The 25,891-nt window shown below is 40.0% G+C and overlaps 1 protein-coding gene across 1 annotated transcript in view; it reads left to right on the forward strand.

The window, feature by feature from the left end:
* GRIK2 (glutamate ionotropic receptor kainate type subunit 2) overlaps window positions 1–25,891 on the forward strand; it is a 600,313-nt gene that overhangs the window by 291,335 nt on the left and 283,087 nt on the right. Inside the window, exons 8-9 of the mRNA XM_032799954.2 lie at window positions 16,953–17,096; window positions 18,608–18,715. Of these exons, the coding sequence (XP_032655845.1) occupies window positions 16,953–17,096; window positions 18,608–18,715 (252 nt within the window). The remainder of the gene's footprint in view (window positions 1–16,952; window positions 17,097–18,607; window positions 18,716–25,891) is intronic.

Here is a 25,891-nt window from a genome sequence, read left to right on the forward strand (position 1 = left end):
AGTTTGCAGAGGTGGCTAGAGAGAGCTGCAGATCATTTTAGAACTTTCTATGGCATCATTCCATGAGTCTTGTAAAAGTTCTTTAGCAAAAAGAAGGAAGCAAATGTCCTGATATTTCAAGTTATTGGCCACAAAGCTGGAATTTCTAAGAGAAGCTCTATGGCTTGTGCGATGCTGGAGGCCAGAGCAGATAAACATAATCGGCCCTTCAGGAATTATGAACTATGAAATGTGAAAAAGTTTATTCTTCCACCTTCTCTCATTTCTTTTCCTACTTGCTTAAATGTGGTTTTTCGTCTAATTATCTGAAAGAGAAAAACCTTTTGCTGCATTTTATCTATTTTATTTCTGAAGCATCGAATCATTTTACAGCAATAAAAATAAGGCTGAAAGAAAGTTTGAGCTGTCTTTATACAGCATAAAAGAACAATAAATAGCAAAAGTAAACATGCCTTGTTCTCACTTAGCAGTTGAGCTTTAAGTATTTCTGTGAAATATTGACAAAAATGTACACTCCTCTCTCCAGTAATCCCACGTAGGCCAAAAATGTTTCATATGACTGGGTACTTTTGCAATATAAATAAGATGTTTATTTTCAACCAATTTATGAGCTTCTATTACCCAGCCTCATATTTTGGTCTCTGATTAAATTTAAAATCTGATATTTTAATATCTGATTAATCAAAAATCCTGAATTAGTTGCATATTTATAATAAAGACTAGTTGCCTTGGGTTTAAGACAATGAGTGTGCTAGAATAGTGTGACTTGTGCATGAGACTACTGAGAACAAAGGATTTTGTAGAATGTTTCTATAATGGAGGTATGAACTTTATAGCAAAAGTGATAGAGTAAATTATTGTCATAAATGTTTTGTGTACGTTATTTAAATACAGTCAATATTCACTTTATATTAGTCTTGCAATTATATGTTACAACATAGAAAAACAAATTCTAGATTCTGCTCTTATTTACATTAGTGTCAACTTGCATATTTTGTATAATTTTGGAGTAATTGAGAGCATAAACAGGCCTATTAACTGTAAACTATAACAGCCACAAATAAAAAAAAGAAATAAATTCAAGGAGCTTTATAACTCTCATAATGCCTTTGATAAGAAGATATTTCTGAATAGAGAAAATATTCTAGTTTACAATTTTCAGAATAACATATTGTGCAGTAAATTAATATAGTATGTAGAGTCTTTCCAAGTTCTCAGTTTGGGCTGGGTCCTCTGATCCAACCATACTGTGCTCAGCACAGGATCTGAGACAAAGGAGGAGAAGGGAGTCTTTGAAACATCTTTTTATTCCCCTGATTTTGAATCCACTGGAGGCACTTCACTTTCCAGGTGTGAGAAAAAACATAGCAGATTCTCTCAGCAGACAATGGACCACCATTAGTAATTTATGAAGAAGGGGATTTTTCAAGATATTTTCCAGCAGCTGGGGATACCAGGTAATAGACCTTTTTCCCAGCAATATGAACAACAAATTCAGGATACTCTGCAGGGCAGGCCTTTTGTCTTCCATGGTTGAGTCATCTGTTGTATGCATTCCTGCCAGTTCCTCTAATTCTGATGGTAACTGGGAAACTGAAATATACAAGGCAACTTTAATTCTCATTGCATCTGCACCTAGGCAGTACTGGTACACAGACCTGCATCAACCAGGGCTGCCCAGAGGATTCAGGGGGCCTGGAGTCTTTGGCAGCGGGCAGCCCCCACCGCCAAAGACCCGGCACTTCGGCAGCAGATCCCGGGATGGGGGGTCTTCGGCAGCAATTCGGTGGCGGGGGGGTCCCTTCCGCCCTGGGACCCGCTGCCGAAGTGCTGGAGGGACCCCCCACTGTGGATCTTCGGGGCACTTTGGTGGCGGGTCCAGGAGCAGAAGGACTCCCCGCCACCGAAGACTTGGAGCGGTAGAAGCTCCGGGGGCCAGGGCCCTGCGAGAGTTTTCTGGGGCCCCCAGAGTGAGTGAAGGACCCCACTCCAGGGGCCCTGAAAAACTCTCGTGGGGGCCCCTGCAGGGTCTGGGGCAAATTGCCCCTCTTGCCCCCCCTCCCCTGAGCGGGCTTGGTATCAGCTCTCAAATTGACCACCTCACCAGTCTACCTCTGGTTGTGGATCTCTTGTCTTAGAACTAGGCATAGGTGCCCACCAGGTCTTCAGCACCCACGGAAAAAAGGCAATCATCTCCTACCCTCCCTGCAGTGCCTCCCATCCACTGGTGGCCCTGCTGATCAACTCCTCCCTCCCAGTGCCTTCTGCCCACTGCAATCAGCTGTTTCGCAGCATGCAGGAGGCTCTGGGAGGAATGGGGAGGAGCGGGGATGGGGCATGCTCAGGGGAGGGTGGAACTGGGCAGGAAGAGGTTGGTGGGAGTTTGCAGGAAGGAGTTGGGTCAGGTGGGACCTGGGGCAATAGCGGGGGGTTGAGCATCCCTCAGTCCAAGAGGAAGCCGGCACCTGTGGAACCAGGGCAACCCGTGGCACCCCAACCTGCAATCTCTTCACCTTACCACCTGGGTGATCTCTGGATAAGTAATGCAGAAAAAGTCTGCACTTCTGAGGTTCAGACAAGGACATTTGGTCCAGTAGAGACACGCATGTCATAAAATAGGAGAGAATTTTGCTGTGGACTGAATCTCATCAGCTACCAGTGAGTCTTACAGAGATATGACTTGTATTGGATTACCTACTACATCTGAAGTCTGGCCTCTCCATCAGTGCTGTGAGATTCCATTTAACAGCCATCTCTGCATTACATCTGTCAATAGAAGAATTTTACCATGGGATGTGAAAAGGTCATATTTACCCTCCTGTGTCTGATCCAGTACCTCCATAGGACTTAATCAGTGATGACATATGTGTTGAATGAGTATCCCTGTGTGACACAATCTATTTTATAACACTGTTGTGGATTGTATTGGGTATACAAAACACCATCATGGAGACTGGTTTGACAATACTGATTTTGAAATATTGAATCTCCTGGATGTCATGGGAGAAGGGCATGCCACACTCTTAGCTGACCCACTCTCTAAGTCAAAAGAGGTCAAATACCAGGCAGCTTGTGGCACGCTCCAATTCAGATTCCAGAAAATGCAAAATATGTGGTTTGATCATGAAGCAGATGAACTACAGGCCCTTGCTGATAAAACCTAACTCCAAAAGTTTCTATGATATGGTCAAAGCTGTGTGTGACCCTACCCAGTCTGCCTTGACACCAATAACAAGTGCTGTCTCACTGCAGATCATGGCATGAAGATTTAATTATTTTTCTTCTGTTTCTGATGAGTACAGGATAATGTCTGAAAATTTCCCACATCTAATGCACTTGCTGATCCACCCACACAAGATGAGGTGTTGAAGGCTCTTCAGAGAATGAAAAATAACAAATCTGTTGGTCCCGATTCCATTCCAGTTGAAGTTTTCAAACAGAGAAGGAATTTTCTCATTTAAAGGCTGTTTTAAGTGTTTCTTACATATCCGGCTTCAAGAAATTATACCGCAACAACTGAAAGTCAACATCATCACTATCTATAAGCATACAATCAAAGAGTGATTGTAGTAATTACCATCGTATCTCTTTGCTCTTCATGGCTGGCAAGATTCTTGCAAAGATCCTCCTGAACTGACTCCTGACCCATTCTTTGGTAACGTTCTGTCTGAGTCACAGTGCGACTTTTGTGCTCAGAAGAGCACTGTTGACATGGTTTTCATCGTTTGACAGTTACAGAAAAAATGTTGTGAACGGCACCGATCTTTGTGCATCATGTTTCTCAAACTAACCAAGGCAATCAACAGTCAACTGCATTGCCCTCTGGAAATTATTTGCCAAATTTGGATGTCTAGACAAATTTATTAACATTGTTTGACAATTCCGTGAAGGGATGGCTAGAAGAGTTAATGTTGAGGGTGATCTAGCAGACCCATTTCCAATTGCAGAAGGGGTGAAGCAAGGATGTGTCCTTGTTCCTAGTCTTTTTGGTCTATTCTTTGCTGCAGTGCTAGACGAAGCCCTCGGTGGCTCTTCAGAAAGCATCTTTTTATGCTTCCGCGCTGGTCAGCTCCTTTGTATTTCCCATCTATGTGCAAATATCCAGCTGATAGAAGCATTGATCCAGGAAAGGCTCTATACTGATGATTGTGCCTTGATGGCACACTCTGAAGCAGCATAACAGAATATTACAAACCGCTTTGCTGCAGCAGCTCATAAATTTGACCTCACCCTCAGCTGAATGAAACTGAGGTTATATATCAGCCACCTCCTCAACAATCTTACCAATATCTTTCAATAATCTTAAAAAGACCATGCTCCAAGTCATCAAACAGTTTGTTTATCTTGGGTACATGCTGAACAACGAAGCAACAATTGACCACTAAGTGGAGGTAAAATTAAGAAACCCAAGGCTGTGTACGGCCACCTCCATCATCAATTTGGAAGCAACATGTATCTCTGTACAGACAAAAATCAAAGTCTATAATTCTGTTTTCCTCATGATATTATGAGTGTATAACATGGACTTGTTATCAGTTGTACAGTAGCATGTTTGACAGTTTCTATTTAATAATATACATATGGAGACATAGTTATCTCATAAAACTGGAAGGGACCCCAAATGGTCATTGAGTCTAGCCCCCTGTCTTCACTAGCAGGACCAAGTATTGATTTTGCCCCGGATCCCTAAGTGGTCTCCTTCAGGATTGAACTCACAACCCTGGATTTAGCAGGTTAATGCTCAAACCTGGGCATCAAATGGCAGGACTAAGTTTCCAGCAAAGACGTCCTGGTAAAAGTTGATCCAGAAGGCATTGAGGCTCATTTGATCGGCGCACAATTGAGATGGACTGACCATGTATGTCTAAGACCTATTTATCAAAACGAGTCTTCCGAATTAAGCTCTGGCTATCATAAGCATCTGATGGTACTGACGGCAAAATGTATTTGACTCGAGTGCATTGGATGCACATACACCTACAGTGCAATGTAGATGTGTGCACAACACATCTTGAAGAATGGTTACTGTAAACTAAGTAACCATTTTCTCCTCACTGTCCAGGGATTCCCATTATGATAACTGGTTAAGCTGGTGTTATGGCTGTTTTGCCTCATAGCGCAAAATAATAATAGCCCTTGAAATGTAATTTTCTGAGCAGGCAGTCCTTGCTGCTATATCCAAGCAAGTGCAGACATTGATAAATAAATCTTAGGTTGGTTTTATATACACCTCTGTTCTTTTTTGACAGTTCCAGGTAGATCATATCCTATAATTTTTAATGACCGCTTTATGTAGTTTTCTGATCAAACAGGACAGCTTTCAAGGAAAGCAGCAGGCAGCTAATAATGAGGGCCTTTCTATTGTAGGTGCTCCACTCACATGACTGTTCAGTGTTGTCAGATTTTCCTTACATCTTTGTGTTCAAATACTCTTTTTCTGATTTATTTAGAAGAAGGGAAGCAGTTGCTTCTGTCACAAAGCCAGTTCTAAAAGGAAAGGAAGATACTTTAATTTTACTTTAGAGGGGCTGATTCTTCTCCCTTTGCTATATATTGGGCTCATTTCTGGAGTTAGGAGTTACACATTTATTGCAGTGGACTAACAAGAACTCAATAAATTGAAGTAACCCAGGAGAATAGGAAATTACACACAATACACAGAAAGGAGTTGGAAGGGGATGTTATTTGCTTTGGCTATGTGGTTTGCCATTTATTCCAATTTTTTTAAATTAATACATTGGAATTTATATTAAATTATCAGCATGTGAGGCAAGGCCTAGGAGAAAGGATAAATAATTAGCACTGGAAAGTTCTTTTACTGTCAGACTGAGCAGATTGGTGGGATTTCAATAGAGGACTTGCAGTGTATAAATATAAATGTCACGGTGGTGCCCTGAATAGTGCAACACACTGAAAATAATATCTTCACAAAGGGAAAAATTATGATATGATTTATGTGGCTATGGTGGGGAGTAAGGTGCCTCCTCTTAGAGCACCGAATGGGAGTGACTCCAGGTCATTCTCTTCTTTAAGTTTCATCTCATGGAGATTCAGTCCTGCCTGGAATATCATGTGAGCTGGAGGCTTCTGCCTCAGGCCGCTCTCCCAGACAGCATTACCGCGCGGCCGCACCTACCCTAGCCTGCCCCTTGCTTCCATGGCTCATGAAGCCTGGACAGCAGTAAGGAGCAGTTCAACTTGTGGAATGACAAATCCAGACTGAAGGATTGCACTCTATGGGCCATGTTAAGATTATTTCAGAGTCCTAGGCTAGTTCTACACTGGAGGGGGGTTTGACCTAACATATGCAACTTCAGCTACGCTAAGAGCTGAAGCTAATAGCGTAGCTGAAGTCAGCGTATGTTAGGTCAATTTACCTGGCCGTGAGGATGGCGGCGAGTCGACCACTGCTGCTCTCCTGTCGACTCCCCTTCCGCCTCTCACTGCAGTGGAGTTCCAGAGTCGACGGCAGAGCGATCGGGGATCAATTTTATTGCGTCTACACTAGACGTGATAAATTGATCCTCGATAGATCAATCACTACCTACCAATCTGGCAACTAGTGTAGACGTACCCCCAGATAGCGTTAACCCCTGTAAAAGGCTTCATGAAAATTTTCCCCCACCCCTAACAAAAATGTTAATTTATCAGAGCAGCTGAAAGGATAAGGAACCCGGGACTATAACTTAGAGAGATCTTCCATATTATTTAACTCATAATTGATATAATTCAAAGTAAAATTTCACAGTGCAGTCTGTTCTAAGACTAAAAATGCAGGAGGGGAGTCAGAAAAAGGAACAGTGACCTGTTTCGAACCAGGGACATTTCATGTGTTAGGCAAACATAATAACCACTACACTACAGGGCTTCCACTACACTACTACCACTACACTACTGGGTTTCTCTTTTCTTGCCACAGACTTTGCCGAATGCACAAGAATGTTTTCTCTAGCTACAGAAGCTACCTAATGCAGCATCTATATCTATGGCCTTACTGCTCACAAAGCGGTCATGCCCCATCCCAAGGCTGACACAGTGACCTGGCTTGGGCAGGACCACTAGCGAGGCATGATACTTTTGCTATTAAGCAAACACAGCAATTCTTTCCTGGCCTCTGCCACCGAATGCCTCCATGCGTTACACTGTGCCCTATCAGTGTGGGAGGACTGCGTGAGCTCAGAAAACATGTCATCACGAGTGCATTTTTTTCTCCTTCTAATCTGCAATAACCTTAGGGATGGAGATGATAGGGGGAACGTAGAAACATTCAGGGGGGACTGCATGGTCACATGTGCTGCTGAATGCTGCTGAGTTCGCCATGCTGGCCAAACAGGAATTGAAATTCAAAAGTTCCCCGGGCTTTTCCGTGTACCTGGCTAGTGGCATCTGAGTTCAAAGTGCTGTCCAGAGCAGTCACAATGGAGCACTCTGGGATAGCTCCTAGAGGCCAATACCATTGAATTGCATCCATGCTACCTCAAATTCAACCCCGTGATGTCAATTTCAGTGCTAATCCCTTCATTGGGAGAGGAGTACAGAAATTGATTTTAAGAGCCCTTTAAGTTGACAAAAACGGCTTCGTCGTGTGGATGGGTGCAGGGTTAAATCGACTTAACACGGCTAAATTTGACCTAAACTCGTAGTGTAGACCAGGGCTAAGATAAGTGAAATTATTTAAGACTTTGAACATGTTATATGAACTAATTTTCAGATGTTGGAACATTTTAAAGAACTATAGTAAAATTACTTGGTGGACAGTTTTCCTCCACTTTCTGTGCTAAATTTCTCTGGCTACTTTTGTTAAGGTTACCTTGGAAACAAATGGAGGCATAGACTCTGTTTGTGCCCTGGGAGTGCAGATAATAAGTGAATATTTGCAGTAGATTTAACCAGAGAATGGGGAACTTCTAAAGTAAAACCAAGCATAGTTTTTCATAGTTAGAAATAGAATTTTTATTGGGGCTGGAAATTGCTCATTCTTTATGCTCCACTGTATGAAAAAAAATCCTGTGAAAATTTGAAAGGACACTTTTAAAAAAAAAACCCGCAAAATAAAAAGCAACAACTATGGGATTTGGAGGGATGGCATTCTAAAGGCTTAAGATCAGGCATGAGAGCTAGGAGGTCTTGAGTTCCATTCTGCAATCACTGCCCTTAAAGGTGGCCTGCAAAGGATGTTTTTTAAAAAGGGCTTGTGCCCTCTTTTGCATCTTTAAAGCCTTAAAGTCTTTTTTTTAAAATGTGTTTTTTTTTTCTGCTTGTTTTTCCCCTTTAGATATATCCGGAATATCATGTCTGACCTTGTTTTGCTGGAGGATTTGTTGGACAATCTTAGAGAATATAAATGGATAGCTCTCACACTGTAGGCTCAACAATATGTAACAGACTTCTTTTCTCCACAATATGAATTAGTCATTGACATTAAATAGGGATTTAACAAAAACAAAAATGTCAAAGAAATTTAAGCACTTTGACTAAAAATCCTTTATCCTGTTACTCGCTGTGCTTTCACTCTTGGCTGTTGTGTAACATCATCACTTTGCGAAGACTGGAAAACTGATGAGCTAGTAGAGTCTTTCAGGTTGGACTGGATCTGAATTTCTAATATAAAATGTAAACAGATGGAAACCAACACATGTTGGAAACCAACATAAACTCGTCAGCTCTTCCCTATACATCACGAAGGCGCAAGCTTTAAATATAGCATTTCACAAACATTAAGGTCTTGTTACAAGCTGGATGAAAACTTATGAGTTGAGTTAAAACAGCATTTAGGTGAACACATCTTTTACCTAAGATAGTTGTAGGAAACATGGATGGGGTCCACACCTAAAACAAGGCCTAATAGAGAAACTAGCACCATGTGTTCAGGGAGGTTCTACTGGGTGTTATGACCACGTATGTGAGTGAACACAGTAACTGGGAGAGACCAGAGAAAGACAACTGGAAGCATGGTGTCTGATCCTGGAAGATACCTGGGGAGAGTTAACTGAGTCAGGGATATAGGCTATGAAGTACTGTGAAAGGTGCTGTGAGCAAAAAAAAACATTTCCTGCTATTTGATTCCTTCTGCATTCAGAAACACTGGACTTTGTATATTCTTTGCAAATATGTATTCCTGTGGTGCAGTTGTGTTTATCACCAATTTCTACTCGCAGCTAAACTTCCCCAGGACCCCAAACTTTGACTATTCTCTTGTGTCAGAAGAGGACAATAGTACGACGGTGGTAATTGTCACTGTCCTTCCATCTGTAGGGGGATAGACTATATACCTAAGAACTCTTTGAAAGCTCTAATTTCTATGGCTCCACATCTGTCATTCCAGTTATGCAGTGAAAAGTCTGCTGACTTCATTGAAAAATTTGCCTGTATAAAGAAGGACTGCCCCCTGTGTATTGCAAATTTAGAAATATACGAATTATCTGAGCTATAGAAAATAAACCAGTTTCCTGTTATTTCAGCTCTTCTCACAATTGATAAAATTACCAGTTAATACTAGTCAGATTCAAACAGGGCTAACATTGTTAAGCTTGTCTAGCCCATTGGTTCCAGTCAATTTACAGAGCTTCCTTGATTCCAAGTATTCCACAGAATATCTTTAAAACCGGAGGCCATTTATTTCTCTAAGCTTTTATTAGTGAAAAATTTAATTAAGAAAAAATAATTATATTAATTACATGAAACTTAATTGAAAACCTGTAGGTTTACCTGCTTTCCATCCATTTCTTAATCAACTGGTTTTGAGCAGTGAAGAATTCCTCCACATCATGCTTGAATATCATCTAATTTACTTAGAATTTGTAGATTAGGGCTTAAAGAAGGCTGGGATTTGAATAATAAAAACTGAAATAGGATTTTCTGTCTGAAGAGCAGTACTACTTCTTTAGAACTATTTAATGAAGATATAGAATTAATCAGGAAAACCCCTATCCTGAATTAATGTCATGCCTAAGTGTATAATACACACACAGTAGATGTCTTCTTAAATTGTAAAGTGTATTTTTGCATTTTAAAACTAGATAAGAACTGGAATATATTGAGGTGTAAACACAAGTAATGCAGTTCTTTGGGTACATTGACCTCTCTTGTACTTGGAAAAAAAGTGACATGTAGAGGTTCAATATATGTAGTCATTTATGTCTCATTCAAAATGATTAGGGGTCTGGGGCACATGACTTATGAGGAGATGCTGAGGGAACTGGGCTTAGTCTGCAGAAGAGAAGAGTGAGGGGGGATTTGATAGCAGCCTTCAAATACTTGAAGGGGGGTTCCAAAGAGAATTGAACTTGGCTGTTCTCAGTGGTGGCAGATGACAGAACAAGGAGCAATGGTGTCAAGTTGCAGTGTGGGAGGTCTAGGTTGAATATGTGGAAACACTATTTCACTAGGAGGGTGGTGAAGCACTGGAATGGGTTACCTAGGGAGGTGATGGAATCTCTATCTTTAGAGGTTTTTAAGGCCTGGTTTTTAAGGATGTAGTAGATGTTGGTCCTGCTTTGAGCAGAAGGTTGGACTAGATGACCTACTGAGGTCTCTTCCAACTTCATCTTTTATGATTCCAAAACTGGTGATCATCCTAGCCCCTGGCATCACAGGAGACCCAGCACATCTATGTAAAGGTGGAATGAGTGAGGGTGAAAGATGAAGCCTCCCATCCCCAGGAAGCTGCTTAAACTCATCCAGTGTTCCCTCACTCCACTGCAGAAGAGGAGCCTATAACACTCTTCCCCACCACCCCCATCACCCAATGGGAGTGGTGGTGGGTAGGACAAGTCTCAGCACCTGGATGATAGAGGGTATATCTATACTTGGAGTTGGGAGTGTGATTCCCAGCTTGAGACTACATACTTATGTGAACTTTGATCAAGCTTGTGTGGTAAAAATAAAAATCACACCCTCGCTACAAGTGTAGACATATCCAGAGACTTTTCTGCCTTTCCCTTTCTTGGCACCATTGTGAGGAAGAGGAAGGTGAAAGGGGGAAGTGCCAAACACACCAAGGTAGTGAGATAATGAATAGTGCAAAAAAAACCCAAAAAACGCCACCCACAACAATCAAAAACATACTAGATGCTGGACACAGATATACCATCATGTTCAAAGAATGTATGTTAAAGCAAAAACAACAAGGAGTCTGGTGGCACCTTAAAGACTAACAGATTTATTTGGGTATAAGCTTTTGTGGGTAAAAAGAAAAACACTTTTTCAGATGCATCTTACCCACAAAAGCTTATACCCAAGTAAATCTGTTAGTCTTTAAGGTGCCACCAGACTCCTTGTTGTTTTTGTGGATACAGACTAACACAGCTACCCCCTGATACTATACTAAAGCATTAACCTCACTTTTCAAACCATTCTGTAGAATGGACAAAAGAAAAAGAATCAAATTACATAATTTTTAAAATGGACATAGTCCTAAGATTGCCAAGTTTCTACTCGCACAAAACCAAATACTCTTGCCGCACTCCCTGCCCCCCATCATCCAAGGACCCGCCCTCCACTCACTCCATCCCCCCTCCCTCTATCGCTTGCTGTCCCCTCCCTAACTTGCTAATTTTCACCAGGCTGGCTCAGGGGGTTGGGGTGCGGGAAGATGTAAGGGCTCCAGCTGGGGATGCAGGCTCTGGAGTGGGGCTAGGGATGAAAGGCTGGGAATACAGGAGGGTGTTCCAGGCTGAGACTGAGGTGTTTGGAGGGAGGGAGGTGGATCAGGGCTAGGACAGGAGGTCAGGGCCTGGGAGAGGGTCAAGGGTGCAGGCTTCAGGTGGTACTTACCTCAGGTGGCTCCCAGAAACTGTCACGTTCCCTCTCTGGCTCCTATGCAGAGGCACAACCAGGTGGCTCTGTGTGCTGTCCCATCTGCAGTTGCCACCCCTGCAACTCCCACTGGCTGGGATTACCAGCAAATGGGAACTGCAAAGCCAACGCTTGGGGTGACAGTGCTTGGGCTGACCTTACGCATTGGAGCTGGAGGAGGGACATGCCTTTGCTTCCAGGAGTCACGCGGAGCCCCGGCAGGCAGGGAGCCTGCCTTAGCCCTGCTGCGCTGCCAACCAGACTTTTAACAACCTGATCAGTGGTGCTGACCAGAGCCTCCAGGGTCCCTTTTTGACTGAGTGTTCCGGTCGAAAACTGGATGCCTGGCAACCCTACCTACTTCTGAAGCAGACAATTTTATTTTGACTCCCTGAAATTCAAGTAACTCTATTGTTCAGTGTTCCTAACAATTCCTTGTTAAAGCAGTTTGCATGTGGCAACGTTATAAGGTTTTGTGTCACTCAACGACTTATGTTTATCTAGATTTTGCTCTGTTATTCTGATGGTTGTACGTGAAATAATATATTTACACTCAAGAGTATGTTGCTTGTCTTCTTGATAGATATCTAGATAGATAACTATTGTACTAGATTTCACTTTATGAATGTCTGAGTAAAACTCCAAGTATTTATAGGAAGTTGGAGTTTTGATTGGAAGGCAAAAAGAATTGTTTGTTGATGAAAATGGCTCAACTGCAAACACTTAACTGCAAATTTCACGCTGGACAAAATCATGAGTTTTCTTTAGTGCCGTGAGAGGGCTGCTGCTTCCTGAGTGGTTCCTGGTGACGAGAATTCCCTTTGAAGCAGCCTCCCTCTGTTCTCCCTCTTCAGGGCCCCACAAAGGCTCCCCACAGCTTTTCTTATCAGTCCTACTGCTTTTCACTTGGAGCTGGTTTACAAAGCCTTCCAAATAGTCCCACCAGTAAAGTCTATCACTGCACTCCAAAAGTTCACACTTATCTCTGGCTTTTCTGCCATGCACACAGAGCTCTTCTCTTGCCACAGCCTGCTCTTCACAGGGTCACTTATCATAACTGTCTCAGGGTATGTTTACACTACAGGATTATTCTGCTTTTACAGAAACCATTTTTTTTAAATCGGATTGTATAAATTCAAGTGCATGCGGCCATACTAAGCACATTAATTCGGCGGTGTACGTCCATCTACGGAGGCTAGCATTGATTTCCGGAGCATTACACTGTGGATAGCTATCCCATAGCTATCCCATAGTTCCCGAAGTCTCCCTCACCCATTGGAATTCTGGGTTGAGATCCCAATGCATGATGAGGCAAAAACAGTGTCCAGTGATTCTGGAAAAAAGAACAGGTGATTTTGGGTAAATGTCATCACTCAATCCTTCTTCCATGAAAGCAACGGCAGACAATAATTTTGCATCCTTTTTGCCTGAATGGCCCTGGCAGACGCCATAGCATGGCAACCTTGGAGCCTGTTTAGCCTTTTTTCACTGTCACTGTATGTGTACTGGATGCTGCTGACAGACGCTTTACTGCAGTGCTACACAGCAGCATTCATTTGCCTTTGCAAGGTAGCAGAGATAGTTACCAGCCCTATTGCACCATCTGCTGCTATCATGGGTGCTCCTGGCTGGCCTCGCTGAGTTCGGCCGGGGGCACATGGACAAAAATAGGAATGACTTCCCAGGTCATTCCCTTCTTTATGTTTTGTCTAAAAATAGAGTCAATCCTGCCTAGAATATGGGGCAAGTGTACTAGAGAACCAGAGAAGACAGCCACTCTGGGTCAGAGCCCCAGATATCCCGCAGAAATGATGAGCTGCATGCCATTCTAGAGGGTGCCCCTGCAAGAACCCCACCCGTTGCTTCCCTCCTCCCACACCCTTCCTGGGCTACCATGGCAGTTATCCGCCCTTTTGTGTGATGAAGTAATAAAGAATGCATGAATAAGAAACACTGACTTTTTAGTGAGATAAAATGAGGCGGGAGGCAGCCTCCAGCTGCTATGATATTCCAGGCAGGACAGAATCTCCATTACTCATTAAAGGATGGGGGGGAGAGGAGCACAGCCTCCCGCTGTTATGATGAGGACGGTTACCAGTCCTATTGTACCGTCTACCAGGACTGAATCTCCAGAAGACAAAGCTTAAAGAAGAGAATGACCGGGAGTCATTCCCATTTTTGCCCAGGCGCCCCCGGCCGACCTCACCGAGGCCGGCCAGGAGCACTCATGGGATGATGATGAGGACGGCTATCAGTCATATTGCACCGTCTGCCATTGGGGAGGGGCGGGGATACTGCTGTTTAGCGCTGCAGCACCCCATCTACCAGCAGCATCCAGTAGACATACTGTGACATTGAAAAGAGGCGAGAAACGATTTTTTTTCCCTTTTCTTTGATGGGGGGGGGGAGTAAATTGGCCACATATAGCCTGAACCACTGGCGACAATGTTTTTGACCCTTCAGGCATTGGGAGCTCAGCCAAGAATGCAAATGCTTTTCGGAGACTGCAGGATCTCTGGGATAGCTCAAGTCCTCAGTCCCCTCTCCCTCCCTCCGTGAGCATCCATTTGATTCTTTGGTTTCCATTATGCTTGTCACGCAGCACTGTGTTGAGTCCTTGCTGTGGCTGTCTATCATAGCCCGGAGATTTTTTCAAATGCTTTGGCATTTCGTCTTCTGGAACGGAGCTGTGATAGAACAGATTTGTCTCCCCATACAGCAATCAGATCCAGTATTTCCCATATGGTCCATGCTGGAGCTCTTTTTGAATTTGGGACTGCATCGCCACTCGTGCTGATCAGCGCTCCATGCTGGGCAAACAGAAAATTAAATTCAAAAGTTTGCAGGGCTTTTCCTATCTACCTGGCCAGTGCATCCGAGTTCAGATGACTGTCCAGAGCGGTCACAATGGTGCACTGTGTGATAGCTCCCGGAGGCCAATACCATCGAATTGTGGCCACACTAACCCTAATACAAAATGGCAATACCGATTTGAGAGCTACTCCCCTCGCCGGGGAGAAGTACAGATATCAATATTATGAGCCCTTAATAGTGAAATAAAGGGCTTCATGGTGTAGACAGGTGCAGGGTTAATTCGGTTTAATGCTGCTAAATTCAGTATAAACGCGTAGTGTAGACCAGGCCTCATCCTTTTAATATAATTTTCTGGCTCTGGCTTACTTCTCTGACCATTAAAAGCAGCAAAGAATCCTGTGGCGCCTTATAGACTAATAGACATTTTGGAGCATGAGCTTTCATGGGTGAATACCCACTTCGTCAGATGCATGTCTTCACCCACGAAAGCTTGTGCTCCAAAATGTCTGTTAGTCTATAAGGTGCCACAGGATTCTTTGCTACTTTTACAGATCCAGACTAACATGGCTACCCCTCCGATCTCTGACCATTGTCTCCCCTGTTCTGCTGGAGGTGGTAGTCTACATATTGTCCTCCTCCAGACATATTTGTTCATGGTTGGGGTGAGACCAATTGAATATGAAGAGGGCTTAGTTGTTGATTAGTTTAATCTATTTGTTACAGTGGGCTGTCTCTCTTTCAATAACACTGTTCTTATTCCTGTTTTTGTAAAAATGGTGATGGTTACTATGGAAAGCATTCTGACTACTAGGAGATGTGTGATTAGCATTTCCTTTCTTTGATTCGGGGAATATAGTTAGAAGATGGCCAGTGAAAATACATGCTTGTAAGAAGACCATAGCACATACATTTGAAATCTGAGCAGACTAATGTGTAGTACATTATTTTATGGTTTCCTTGAGAAAATATTGAATAGCTCCAACTTTAGCAGGATGCGGCCACCAGAATTTTAATTTATACGAAGATGACTTAGTATATTACTCCAGCTTGTGGGAGCTATATTGGCTCCTTCTCAGATATCAATTTGGACTTAAAATATTTTAATGTGTTATTAGGTGGTGAACAATTTAGGATCTGTGTATTTTTTGTCTGAATTGTACTATCAGTACAAGCTTTGTTGCTGCTTGAATCATCTGAAGCCATTGTACTGACTATTTCAAAATTGGGATTTATTCCCATTTGAATTTTGAAATGTCACCTCAGGAGACCTATTTAAATCTAAACGTGGCTTATGGTCTATAAAGGCATAGCACTTTTGCATATTGTAAAATGCCCTGGGATGCATTTGCATGAAAGGCCACTATATAAACTCATTTTGTATTACATTGTATTGTATTGTGACAAGTGCAATAATCTCCAGGTTTCCTATCCATTAAAGAACTCATTTCACAGCTCACTAATTATGTGACTGAGAAGGGGAAATAGGTCCTTTTTCTCTAAGGCATGGTGAGCAGATGGCAGAGTTCATTTCCACCGGCTGAGTCTTAGGTCCTCTTTTCAGTTTTGGTGGCAACACTTGCCACTATTTATCAAACAAAATGAAAGAGACATATTGGTTTCTTTGCACAGTGTACTGTATCGGTTGAGTGACTAGCTCAATACTGTTGTTAGCATGATGCTGGTTAGCATTTATTGGGCATAAAAAGGCTATTTATTTGGATGGACACAAGATAACAATTAAAATGAATATGAATTTTAATATAAATCTGAATTCCCTTTCGTTTACGGGAAAAATTGGTCAAGTCAACCCTAGGGATTAAACTGAGTTCCTAAAAAGTGATTAGTGAATATGCTGAGCACCTTTGGGATTGTATCTTCTCTATAATTCTAAAATGGAAAAATATTATTATTTTCACTGCCTGTGTGTGTTCCTTCTTAGCTGAGGCCTTAGTAATCTTTCATTTTCTTCCTCACCCAAGAGAATAACTTGCTCATTGACTTATACATTCATAGTGTGATTTATATAGGCCCCTAAGGTACTTACTTTTTAATATTATAAACAAGTCATCTTAGTTGTCAGAGCTCTGCAGCGATCCCAGATAGTAGGTAATTGGGCCCTTATATCTGGATTAAAAAAGAAAAGCTAAAACTGAAGAGTTTGACATTTCTGATGTAGGAACTTGGTAACTATGTTTTATTTGACAGTGCTGCACAGGCAGTCACACTATTTTCTCCCTCCATTATAACAAACAGAAGGACAGATTTTTTCTTTCTCTCTCTTTTATTATCTGTCATGCAATTTCAATTTTGTGTTCACTTCATTGATTTCATTCTAATTTCAGACGGACGCAGCTTTAATGTACGATGCAGTTCATGTGGTATCAGTGGCCGTCCAGCAGTTCCCACAGATGACTGTCAGTTCATTACAGTGTAATCGGCACAAACCATGGCGCTTTGGGACCCGCTTTATGAGTCTCATTAAAGAGGTATGTCTTTAATAAAATATGTTCTGGTTTCTTCTTACCCCTACCCACATCCCATCTTCCACCCACCCTTAGTCTATTTTAATTTTAATTTTTTTTTTTCCAGCAGATGGGATTCTTTCTGCTTGTTGTGTGGGGGGAGACTTGCAGTCAAAGCCTCTTTTACATTTGAAAACTGTTCATATGGTTTTTCATACAGGAACAATTTATAAATATAAAAAACACAAAAGGGTTTAAGTATTGCACTGTAAATAGACAAAATGAAAAGTTTTGTTGATCTTTCTTGGAACTTCTGTGATGCTAAAATGATCATAGAGGTAAATATGTAATAAATAATTCTAAAAGCAAAATTCTAGACTATATTCCTTGACCCACCAATTTCTCACGCAACCTTTAACTCTACTTATTCCACTTTAATCTGTTTGCTATTTATTCTGTACAGCTCTGGTAATGTAAAAATCTATAGACTGGATTATTTTCTTCCAGAAATGTCTTTAATTTATATGTTTTGCCTCAATATAACTTCCCTTGGATTTTTATTTAAAATTTAGTACTTATACAGTCATGGATAATTTAAGATGTTGAGGGTCAACACTGTACACTGTTCAAATACATTGTCCCGTAAGTGCCTAGCTCTGAATTTTCCATTGTAAGTAGATACTGTGGTAAAGAGAAATACAGCAGTGCAGTAAATTTCCATTTTTAACAGTGCCTACTTGCAAGATCGTAAATTGCTTTTCTGACATCTCCTCTTGAATGCTTTCACTATAATAGATAATATTGGGAGTGTAATATACTTCGTATTTTCAGTTATTAACAATGACTATGCTTGCAGAACCCATTAATGGCATCATTTGACTCTACCATTTAAAAATTATCATCTCTAAGTCATACGAAAATAATATATTGTGCCTTCTAAAATTAAATGTTCATTTCTGATAGGTGCTGACTCAGGTCCCTCAGAGTCATAGGTGATGGAACTAGGGGTCCGCTTGAAGTTGTTTCCATTATATATAGGGTTTACAGTTTGTTTAAATCGCTTTTGGCACCCCCACTATAAAATTTGTTCCAACACCCTGTCAATGCCTGGTGTCTCAAAGGGAGTTGAGGCTCAGCACCTTGCAGCATCAAGACCTTATTTGCAGAAAAGAAAAATGACGGAAATTAAACAAATCTAGTACATATCGTGGGGAAAATAAAAATGGTAATTATAAATGTTTGAGGAGAGTTAATGGAAACAGTCTTTCATTACACTAAGTAAGACCACTTTTATTGGCTAAAATGGAAGGCTGTTAAGAAATTGTGTACAGAGGTTAAAGAAAGGTTGGTTTAATTAGGAAAAACCCTGAGAATCTCAGAAATGAGTATGAAATTATTTTATCTTTAGATCAGCCACAAGGTGAATTATTTAAATGTAATGAATAATTCATGTTCCCATTTTGGTAGAAATTAATTTTTTGTTTTTTTTTCTTTTTGGTTTCTTATTTATGGAAATTATTTTCCTTTTTCCATAGGCTCACTGGGAAGGCCTCACAGGCAGGATAACTTTCAACAAAACCAATGGCTTAAGGACAGATTTTGATTTAGATGTGATCAGCCTCAAGGAAGAAGGTCTTGAAAAGGTACTTGAGATGTTCATCCTATTTGCTTGGAGAATAATATGAAGTATTAAAAAAAATACTTTCCCTATATGAGAGAGCTATTTATACCATGTTATAACTGCATCATATTGAATGTAGGCACATATTTGTGCTCTTAAGAAGGAGGTAACCTTTAATAACCTTACCAAAAAAAACCCAACCTCTTATGTTTATAATGGAAGGAAAGAGCTAACTCACAATTAAGAAGTAAAGGTGAAGTATTACTTAGGACAACTTAAGCATTTTGTTTTGGGCAATGTGTTATACTAGAATTATGGGACTGTGTACTGCTTTCATTAACTAAGGTCTCGTTACCATTATAATTAAGAAACACTTGGGTTTTGCTCTGAATATTTGCGTATATAGTTCATAGCCATAGAGAGATTACAGAATATCAATCACCAGACATAAATATAAATAATCAACATATAACCATAGAACAAGTACCAAAAATGATAGTGTAGCATTTTTAAGTATAACAAGTTAAATGCTTAAGACAAATTTGTAGGGTGCTCTAGAGAGTGAATAACAAGCATATATTTTACAAAAGAGGACGATGGAAACAGACGGCTGGATACTGAGCTGAGTGTTTCTAGAAGTAGGGCTGGGGGTTTCTAGAGATGGCTTGTTATCTTTTTAATAGGTTTTATTACGAAATTCTGAGGAGATGGGGTAATAATGTGGGGAGGAATCTGAAAGTCTAGGTGAAATTTAAACAGCTTTCTGCTGTAAAACAAGAAAGCAAATGGAGAGTATAAGCATTAAACATACAGTCAACAGGGATTTACTCAACTCTGTCCAAAATTAAGGTTGATAGCAATACATTGAAAAAAGTGCAGCACACCCATAATTTGGACCAGGCTTGAAATTTTACTCCCTGGAAGTCAATGGTTTCATTCCCATTGATTTTAATAGTGCAGGAGTTGCAGCACAGATTTTCAAAACAGTCGCCTCAGCTCCCGTTTAGGCCCCTGAATGAAATGGCCTGTGTTTCAGAAGTATCCAGTGCACTGGACCAGTCATTGTTCTTGGGTGCTGAACAATTCTGAAAACTTGGCCACATATTTAGGTGGTTCAGTGGGAGCTGCTGGAGGATGAGCTCCACTGAAAATCTACTCCATAATGCATGACCTCCTTCAGCTGAGTCCAAAAGAGGGTTATAAAGTGTGGCTTAATTCAGCTACATAACAGAGAGGAAGATAAACTTACATTTCTCCTTCCAGCTTCAGCTTTCTTCAGATAGTTTGTGGATATATAGTGCCTAACGATAGACATCCATGTCTGAAATTTTGACCTGATTTCTCTCCCAGTCCATGTCCAATGTAACCTATGCAGAGGTTAACCTTCCCTTGAGCTAAGAGAGGCATCACGGATACTCGCTCTGAATACAGTACAGGAATTTATAGTGGAGTAAATCTGGGAGTGCTGCGAGGAATTATATAATTCTTTAGTCCACTATGAGACAAATTTTGGGAGCTGTGGGGACTTGGGATTTAGTCTGACTGAAAGATGAAGACTGTCTTGGAAAATGTGTGGAGCGGAGAAGAGAACCAGGAGAGGGATGTAGAGATGAGCACTCACAAGCTCTGATAATCAGGCCTCTTATTTAAGTGTCTACACCTTATGAATATAGGTGTCTAGTTATAGGAAAACACATTTGAAAACTTCCTCTTAGATCTGAAAGTGACTGCAGATGAAGGGATCAGGTTGTCATAATACAACTGTAGCGTGGATCATAGACTCAGTAAATACAACATAAACAATTAAAGCACATTGTAAATCAGGAGTCCATCCAGTATCAAAATAGGGAACTTTTTAATTTTAACTTTCAGAACTCTAATAGCAACAATCATATGAAACAATCACCCCCTTCTGAAATCCACCTTCAAGGTCAAGAAGGCATCTGGCAAAAACTTACTCAGAGATATAACCATCACAAAATCCTCACCTAGGCTGAGTGTCTAGCTTGGATCAAAAGTCTTAGTCCAGCTGGGCTCTTAAACTGGAGTGCTTCCAGGCTGGAATGAACTCAGGGAGCTGTGGACTAGTTTTATAGTCCCTTGGTCACCATTTACTGGTTTTAGTTATCAGTGCTCTCCACTCAATCTCCCTCTCTTTTTTTCTTTATATATATACATCTGTAAATACATATTTCCTTTCTCATTAAACCACTTCCCCACCTTACAGCTTCCAATCAGGAAGATGTAAGGGGCCAAAAGCAACAAACCACCTAAAATAAAAACAAACCGACTAATATTGAGTAGTTTTCAACTCTTCAAAAGGGAGCTGCTGTTCTTGCAATACTAAATTCTTAACAGCAGGTTGTGCAATATAAAGTTATAAATTGCGTTTACAAGACCCTCATATGACCGAAGATAGAGTCCAGAGGTCTGCAGTAAACACTGTGGCTTCCCTTCGCTCCAGAGAAAACGTTGCTAAATACTGTCCCAAGGTAAGAATGCCCAAATCTTACTTCTACTAAACTGTCAATTTTGCAATACACAACAGGATTCCCATTTCCTTTTTCCATAAAGCTTTGTGTATAACTGAATAAAGGAGTTTAATGTAAATAATATTCATTGTTATATTAATCCTATCCAAAATACACTGTTAGAGGCTTCTTATTATCCTAGTGGCAAAGGTACAGCCACAGAACCTCAAACTGGTTATTCCTCAAGCGTGTTTAAGAATGAAGATTTATAGTAGGGAATCTTCTTGATTCAGCAAGAGAGCAAGTTGTATTAGCAGTAACTATGATATGACTATCAAAGAAACAGAGACAGTCAATTGCAGAAAATATTACGTTTTCTGTATGAATGCCAGGTGGGATACATATGCTTGAAGTGCAAGCTGACTTCCATTCTGGAGGAAAAAGTGACAGGTCTGAAGCAGCAGGAGAAGCTGAATCAGTTCACAAAGGGAGGTACTGTTATGAGAGACCCAGCCACTTGAAACCAAGGATGGGATGGATATGGTGAAGTATGAAGGTAGACAGATAACAAGAAAGAAGAGAAGGGAAACAATATAGAGCTGTTCAAAGTAATCACCAGTGACAAACCCTCTGGCCTTCATGAATTAGGGAATAAATAGACTAAAAGGAGACTGAGGACAGTCAGTCTCCTGAGTAATGATTGAAAGGGAGCCACCAGAAACAAGAGTCATGAGTCAACCTGGCAAATGATTGTTCTGAAAATATGGTCCAGGCCATCTACAACTCAAATAGTCATTTTTTAATATGCTGGATCCTTGGAGTCAGAAAAAGGAATATGACAAGACAGGAAAAAGAGAACCTAAATAATGGAAATGAATATCCACTTATTGCAGTCCACATGGGAGTAAATGAGAAAAGTGGGGCTAATAGTTCTATAGAATCAAGGATGACTTAGAGGCATGGAAATAGAACTGATGATGGCAGCAATACAGCTGAGCATCTCAGAGAGTCTTCCCATGCTGCATACGAGTGTGAAGAAGGGAGAAAACTGATTCTGGAGATTAGTCAATGAGTACTAGCTAATGGAACAAAGAAGGAGCTTGTTTTTATGGAACATTACAAGCCTTTCTTTGATGTCTGCAATAGATCTCCATTTCATCAGAAGAATTAAGAAGCATATGGATTTAAAACTGAGCTTGCTATGTAGATTTTTTAAGCTAGGTTGGTGAGTATATGATTCCGATGTGAAAATGAGGAAGGATGGAAATGATCTACAGACACATATGTAACAATAGATATAGGGATTTATGTACTATATAAGGAATATGGGAAATAAATAAGAACTGGAAGTGATACAATTATCAAAACTAAGTATTATTATTGATGGGTACCTTGAGGAAGAGGTGAAGTAGCACTTTGGGCCTGATCCTGAGAGGTGCTGAGCACTCTCCGATTTGATTGATATGAGGGAGTTGAGAATGATCAGACCCCATAATATGTTTCAGAAGCATTCACAAAACAAATGTGATGCAATTTAATAATGAATAACAGGGAAATACTAGAGTGTGGATACAGGAAATAAAAATCAAGGAGCTACAGCAAGCATCTGGTACAGACACCGACCGAGCAGCAGTGGAGTATAAGAACAATAAGCAGCATAAATCATAAATCTTGCCAGACAAGCTTGATTGCTTTTTTGATAGAAATACAAAATTAGCAGATGAAAGGAACACAGTGGATGTAATATATTTGGATTTCAGTAAAGTATTTGATACTGTATTTTGCAATCTTATTTGAAAAATTAATGCAAATTGGCTTGGATAGAAACAGTGTCGTGGATTGAAAATTATCTGAAATACCATCAACAACAGGTGTTGATAAATGGCAACATATTGAACTACAGGAAGTGTCTATTGTCTTCCATAGCGATCTGTGTTATGTCTGGCCTTATTAAACATAATTTTTGATCTGGAAGAGAGGGAGCAAAAAGTTGGTAATACCTTTCTATATGGTTTATTGTGACCTCTCTGAAATGTTGCATTCATTTTGTGTAATTACCAAAATATATTGACAAACTGCAGGAAGAACAAAAATAATCAGGGGTCGAGGAACTGGCTTTTAAATATTTTATTTTAGCTAAATAGTGACTGAGAACAATATATTGGTTTATAAGCATTTGAGTACACACAGCAAAGATGGGGAAGTGAGTAGAACCATGAAATTAACAAACTGGAAAATTATGGCTATATATTGTGGTAAACTTTCTCACAGTTAGGTGGCTCAATCAGCAGAACAGCCTTCAAAGAGAAGTGGTGGGACTCATAAAACTGTGCTGAATAAAAACCTTAGAGACAGTGCAGTAAGGAATGATCCTGCATCAGAATGAGCATGCCCAAGGGCTTGTCTGTATGGGGACATCCATGAAAATTAATCTGAATTAACTAAAGGTGTGAATTCGAAGTGGGTTAGTTAAACCACATTAAATCCCTGTTGTTCAGAAATAAAATGACCCTAATTTGGTTTAGTTTAATTAATTTTCAAAGTAATTAAACTGAAGTAACACCACTTTAGTTCTGCCAGAGGGTGTTCACACATAAATGTATTATGGTTTAACAAATCCACTTGCAATTCACACCTGAAATTAATTCAGATTAATTTTCCTGGATGCACTCATTTTTGAAAATATTGGCCTTACAGAATAACAGACCTGTAAGCAATAAAATGCCATGAATATACAAATAGCAAGTAATGCCAGACAAACCTGATTTTTTAAAATAATACGTGCAAATGAAGAATTAGAGTTCAGTAAACAATGTATAGTAGAATTCCCTTAGTGAATTTGGACATAGTGAAACCTAAGTTAAGTACAGTGACAATCCCAAATTGCTGCAATCCATTATAAAAAGCAAATTATCACTCTGATTATAGTGAAGCATTACTTATAGTAAGGCTGTTCTGCGGGGGGAAATTACTGGTACTTTACTTAAATTGGTCTGCCCTATATCTGGACTTTAATACAGCATTTGATACATTGTGTCATGAAATATTACTGGTTTTGAAACAAGAATAAAATTGCCTTGGACAAGAACACTATCAAATGGACTAAAAATTGGCTGAAGGACGTGAATATATGGTATGAATTGAGTTGAAAAATATTGTCCAGTATTACACTGCAAATTTAGCTATATTTAATATCTTCGTTACTGACCTGGAAGGAACATATGGCACATTACTTAAATTAACAAATATGAAAGTGGGAGGTATATTACTATACAAATGCCAGAGAGGACAAACAAATGAACAAAAAGATTTGGCGAGATCAGAAATGTGTGCAATAACAAAATGAGTTAAATATTTTTTGAGGAAAATGGAATATGGAACTTAGGGATTAAATGGGAAGGATTTAAATGGGAAATAGTAATACCAAAAAGACAGTAGCTCAGATCTTGAAGTAATAAGCACTATAGAAATGTCTGATAACTTAGGGTGGTAAACTATATAGGAGCTTGTCATATATTGGAGTGGGGGGGAGGCCAATGTGATTTTGGCTGCACACTTGAAAGATTTGCATCAAAGACCCTAAAGATGGTGATCCCTCTTATTGCAACAGTAAAAGTGCCACATCTAGAATAGTACATGCATGTTTGGGCACCTCACAGTCAGAAAAAAATGTCAACATTTTGAGGGTAATTCTGCAAATAACAGTGAAAGAACATTTGGTTAGTTATAAACATATTTTATCTACATTCTAAGTAGACAATAAATTGCATATAATCTATATTATGAAATATCTGTGGGTAAAGTCTCATTTGACTGACATACAGTAAACTCCTCTGTAGTCTAGACATGAACTCAGCCAAGCTCAATTTCAAGATGAGTACAATACATGTCTTACGGAGTCTGAGGATTTGTATTAAATCAGATTGTTCCTGGCAAATATAGTAGCTTCAAAGGGAATATGAGTGTGTTCAAGAGGAGGCTAAACACTTGATTTCTTACATTTCCGCAGAAAATGGAATAGAATTTTTTCACACATAACTTTTGCTAGATTGTTATTGACATGACTAAAAACAGATCTTTACAACGTGATATGTGGTAAAAGAAAAAGACCACTTTCAACATTTTGCAGCAGATTTGTTGAGGCTGTTCAGAAGAACTAAGCTAAATCACTGCATTTTTCCAGATACTTTATATTAGATTACTATAGTATCTCTGAGCCCTCCTTTGCACAGTGATATTATTCTCCAGACCTGCAACTAACTGCTCATTTGTGAATTCTAGTACTGTTTGCATTAGTCTTACAAGTTTTTTTCTGGCACAAATAATTGTGCAAATTCAAACTTATTTTGTTCATGTTTGAAATTCTTTCTATGAACATTTGTGGGAGTAAATTCAGGTACTCTAATCTTTGTGGAAAAAGTACATACAAGACGTTTGAGCACAAATGAAGCTAATTCATTTTAAAATGCAAGTGGATATTTCCAGATCATATCTTTTGGTATTTGTTGAAGTCTATTTTTTGGATAACACACTGAGTATTTTTAGGAGACTTCTGATCATCTTTCAGTTTTTTATTATGTTTATATTGAGCCTGTGTCAGATAAATGTCATGAAAACCCTATTTAATATTGTAGTGAAAGGATCTATTTGATTGATTGACCCTATAGAACTGTGTATATACCTGCCTACAAATGACTGATTTCTCTTAGGCATAAGACATACATTTC

The sequence above is a fragment of the Chelonoidis abingdonii genome, chromosome 3, assembly GCF_003597395.2.
Source record: "Chelonoidis abingdonii isolate Lonesome George chromosome 3, CheloAbing_2.0, whole genome shotgun sequence".
Taxonomy (NCBI): domain Eukaryota; kingdom Metazoa; phylum Chordata; order Testudines; family Testudinidae; genus Chelonoidis; species Chelonoidis abingdonii.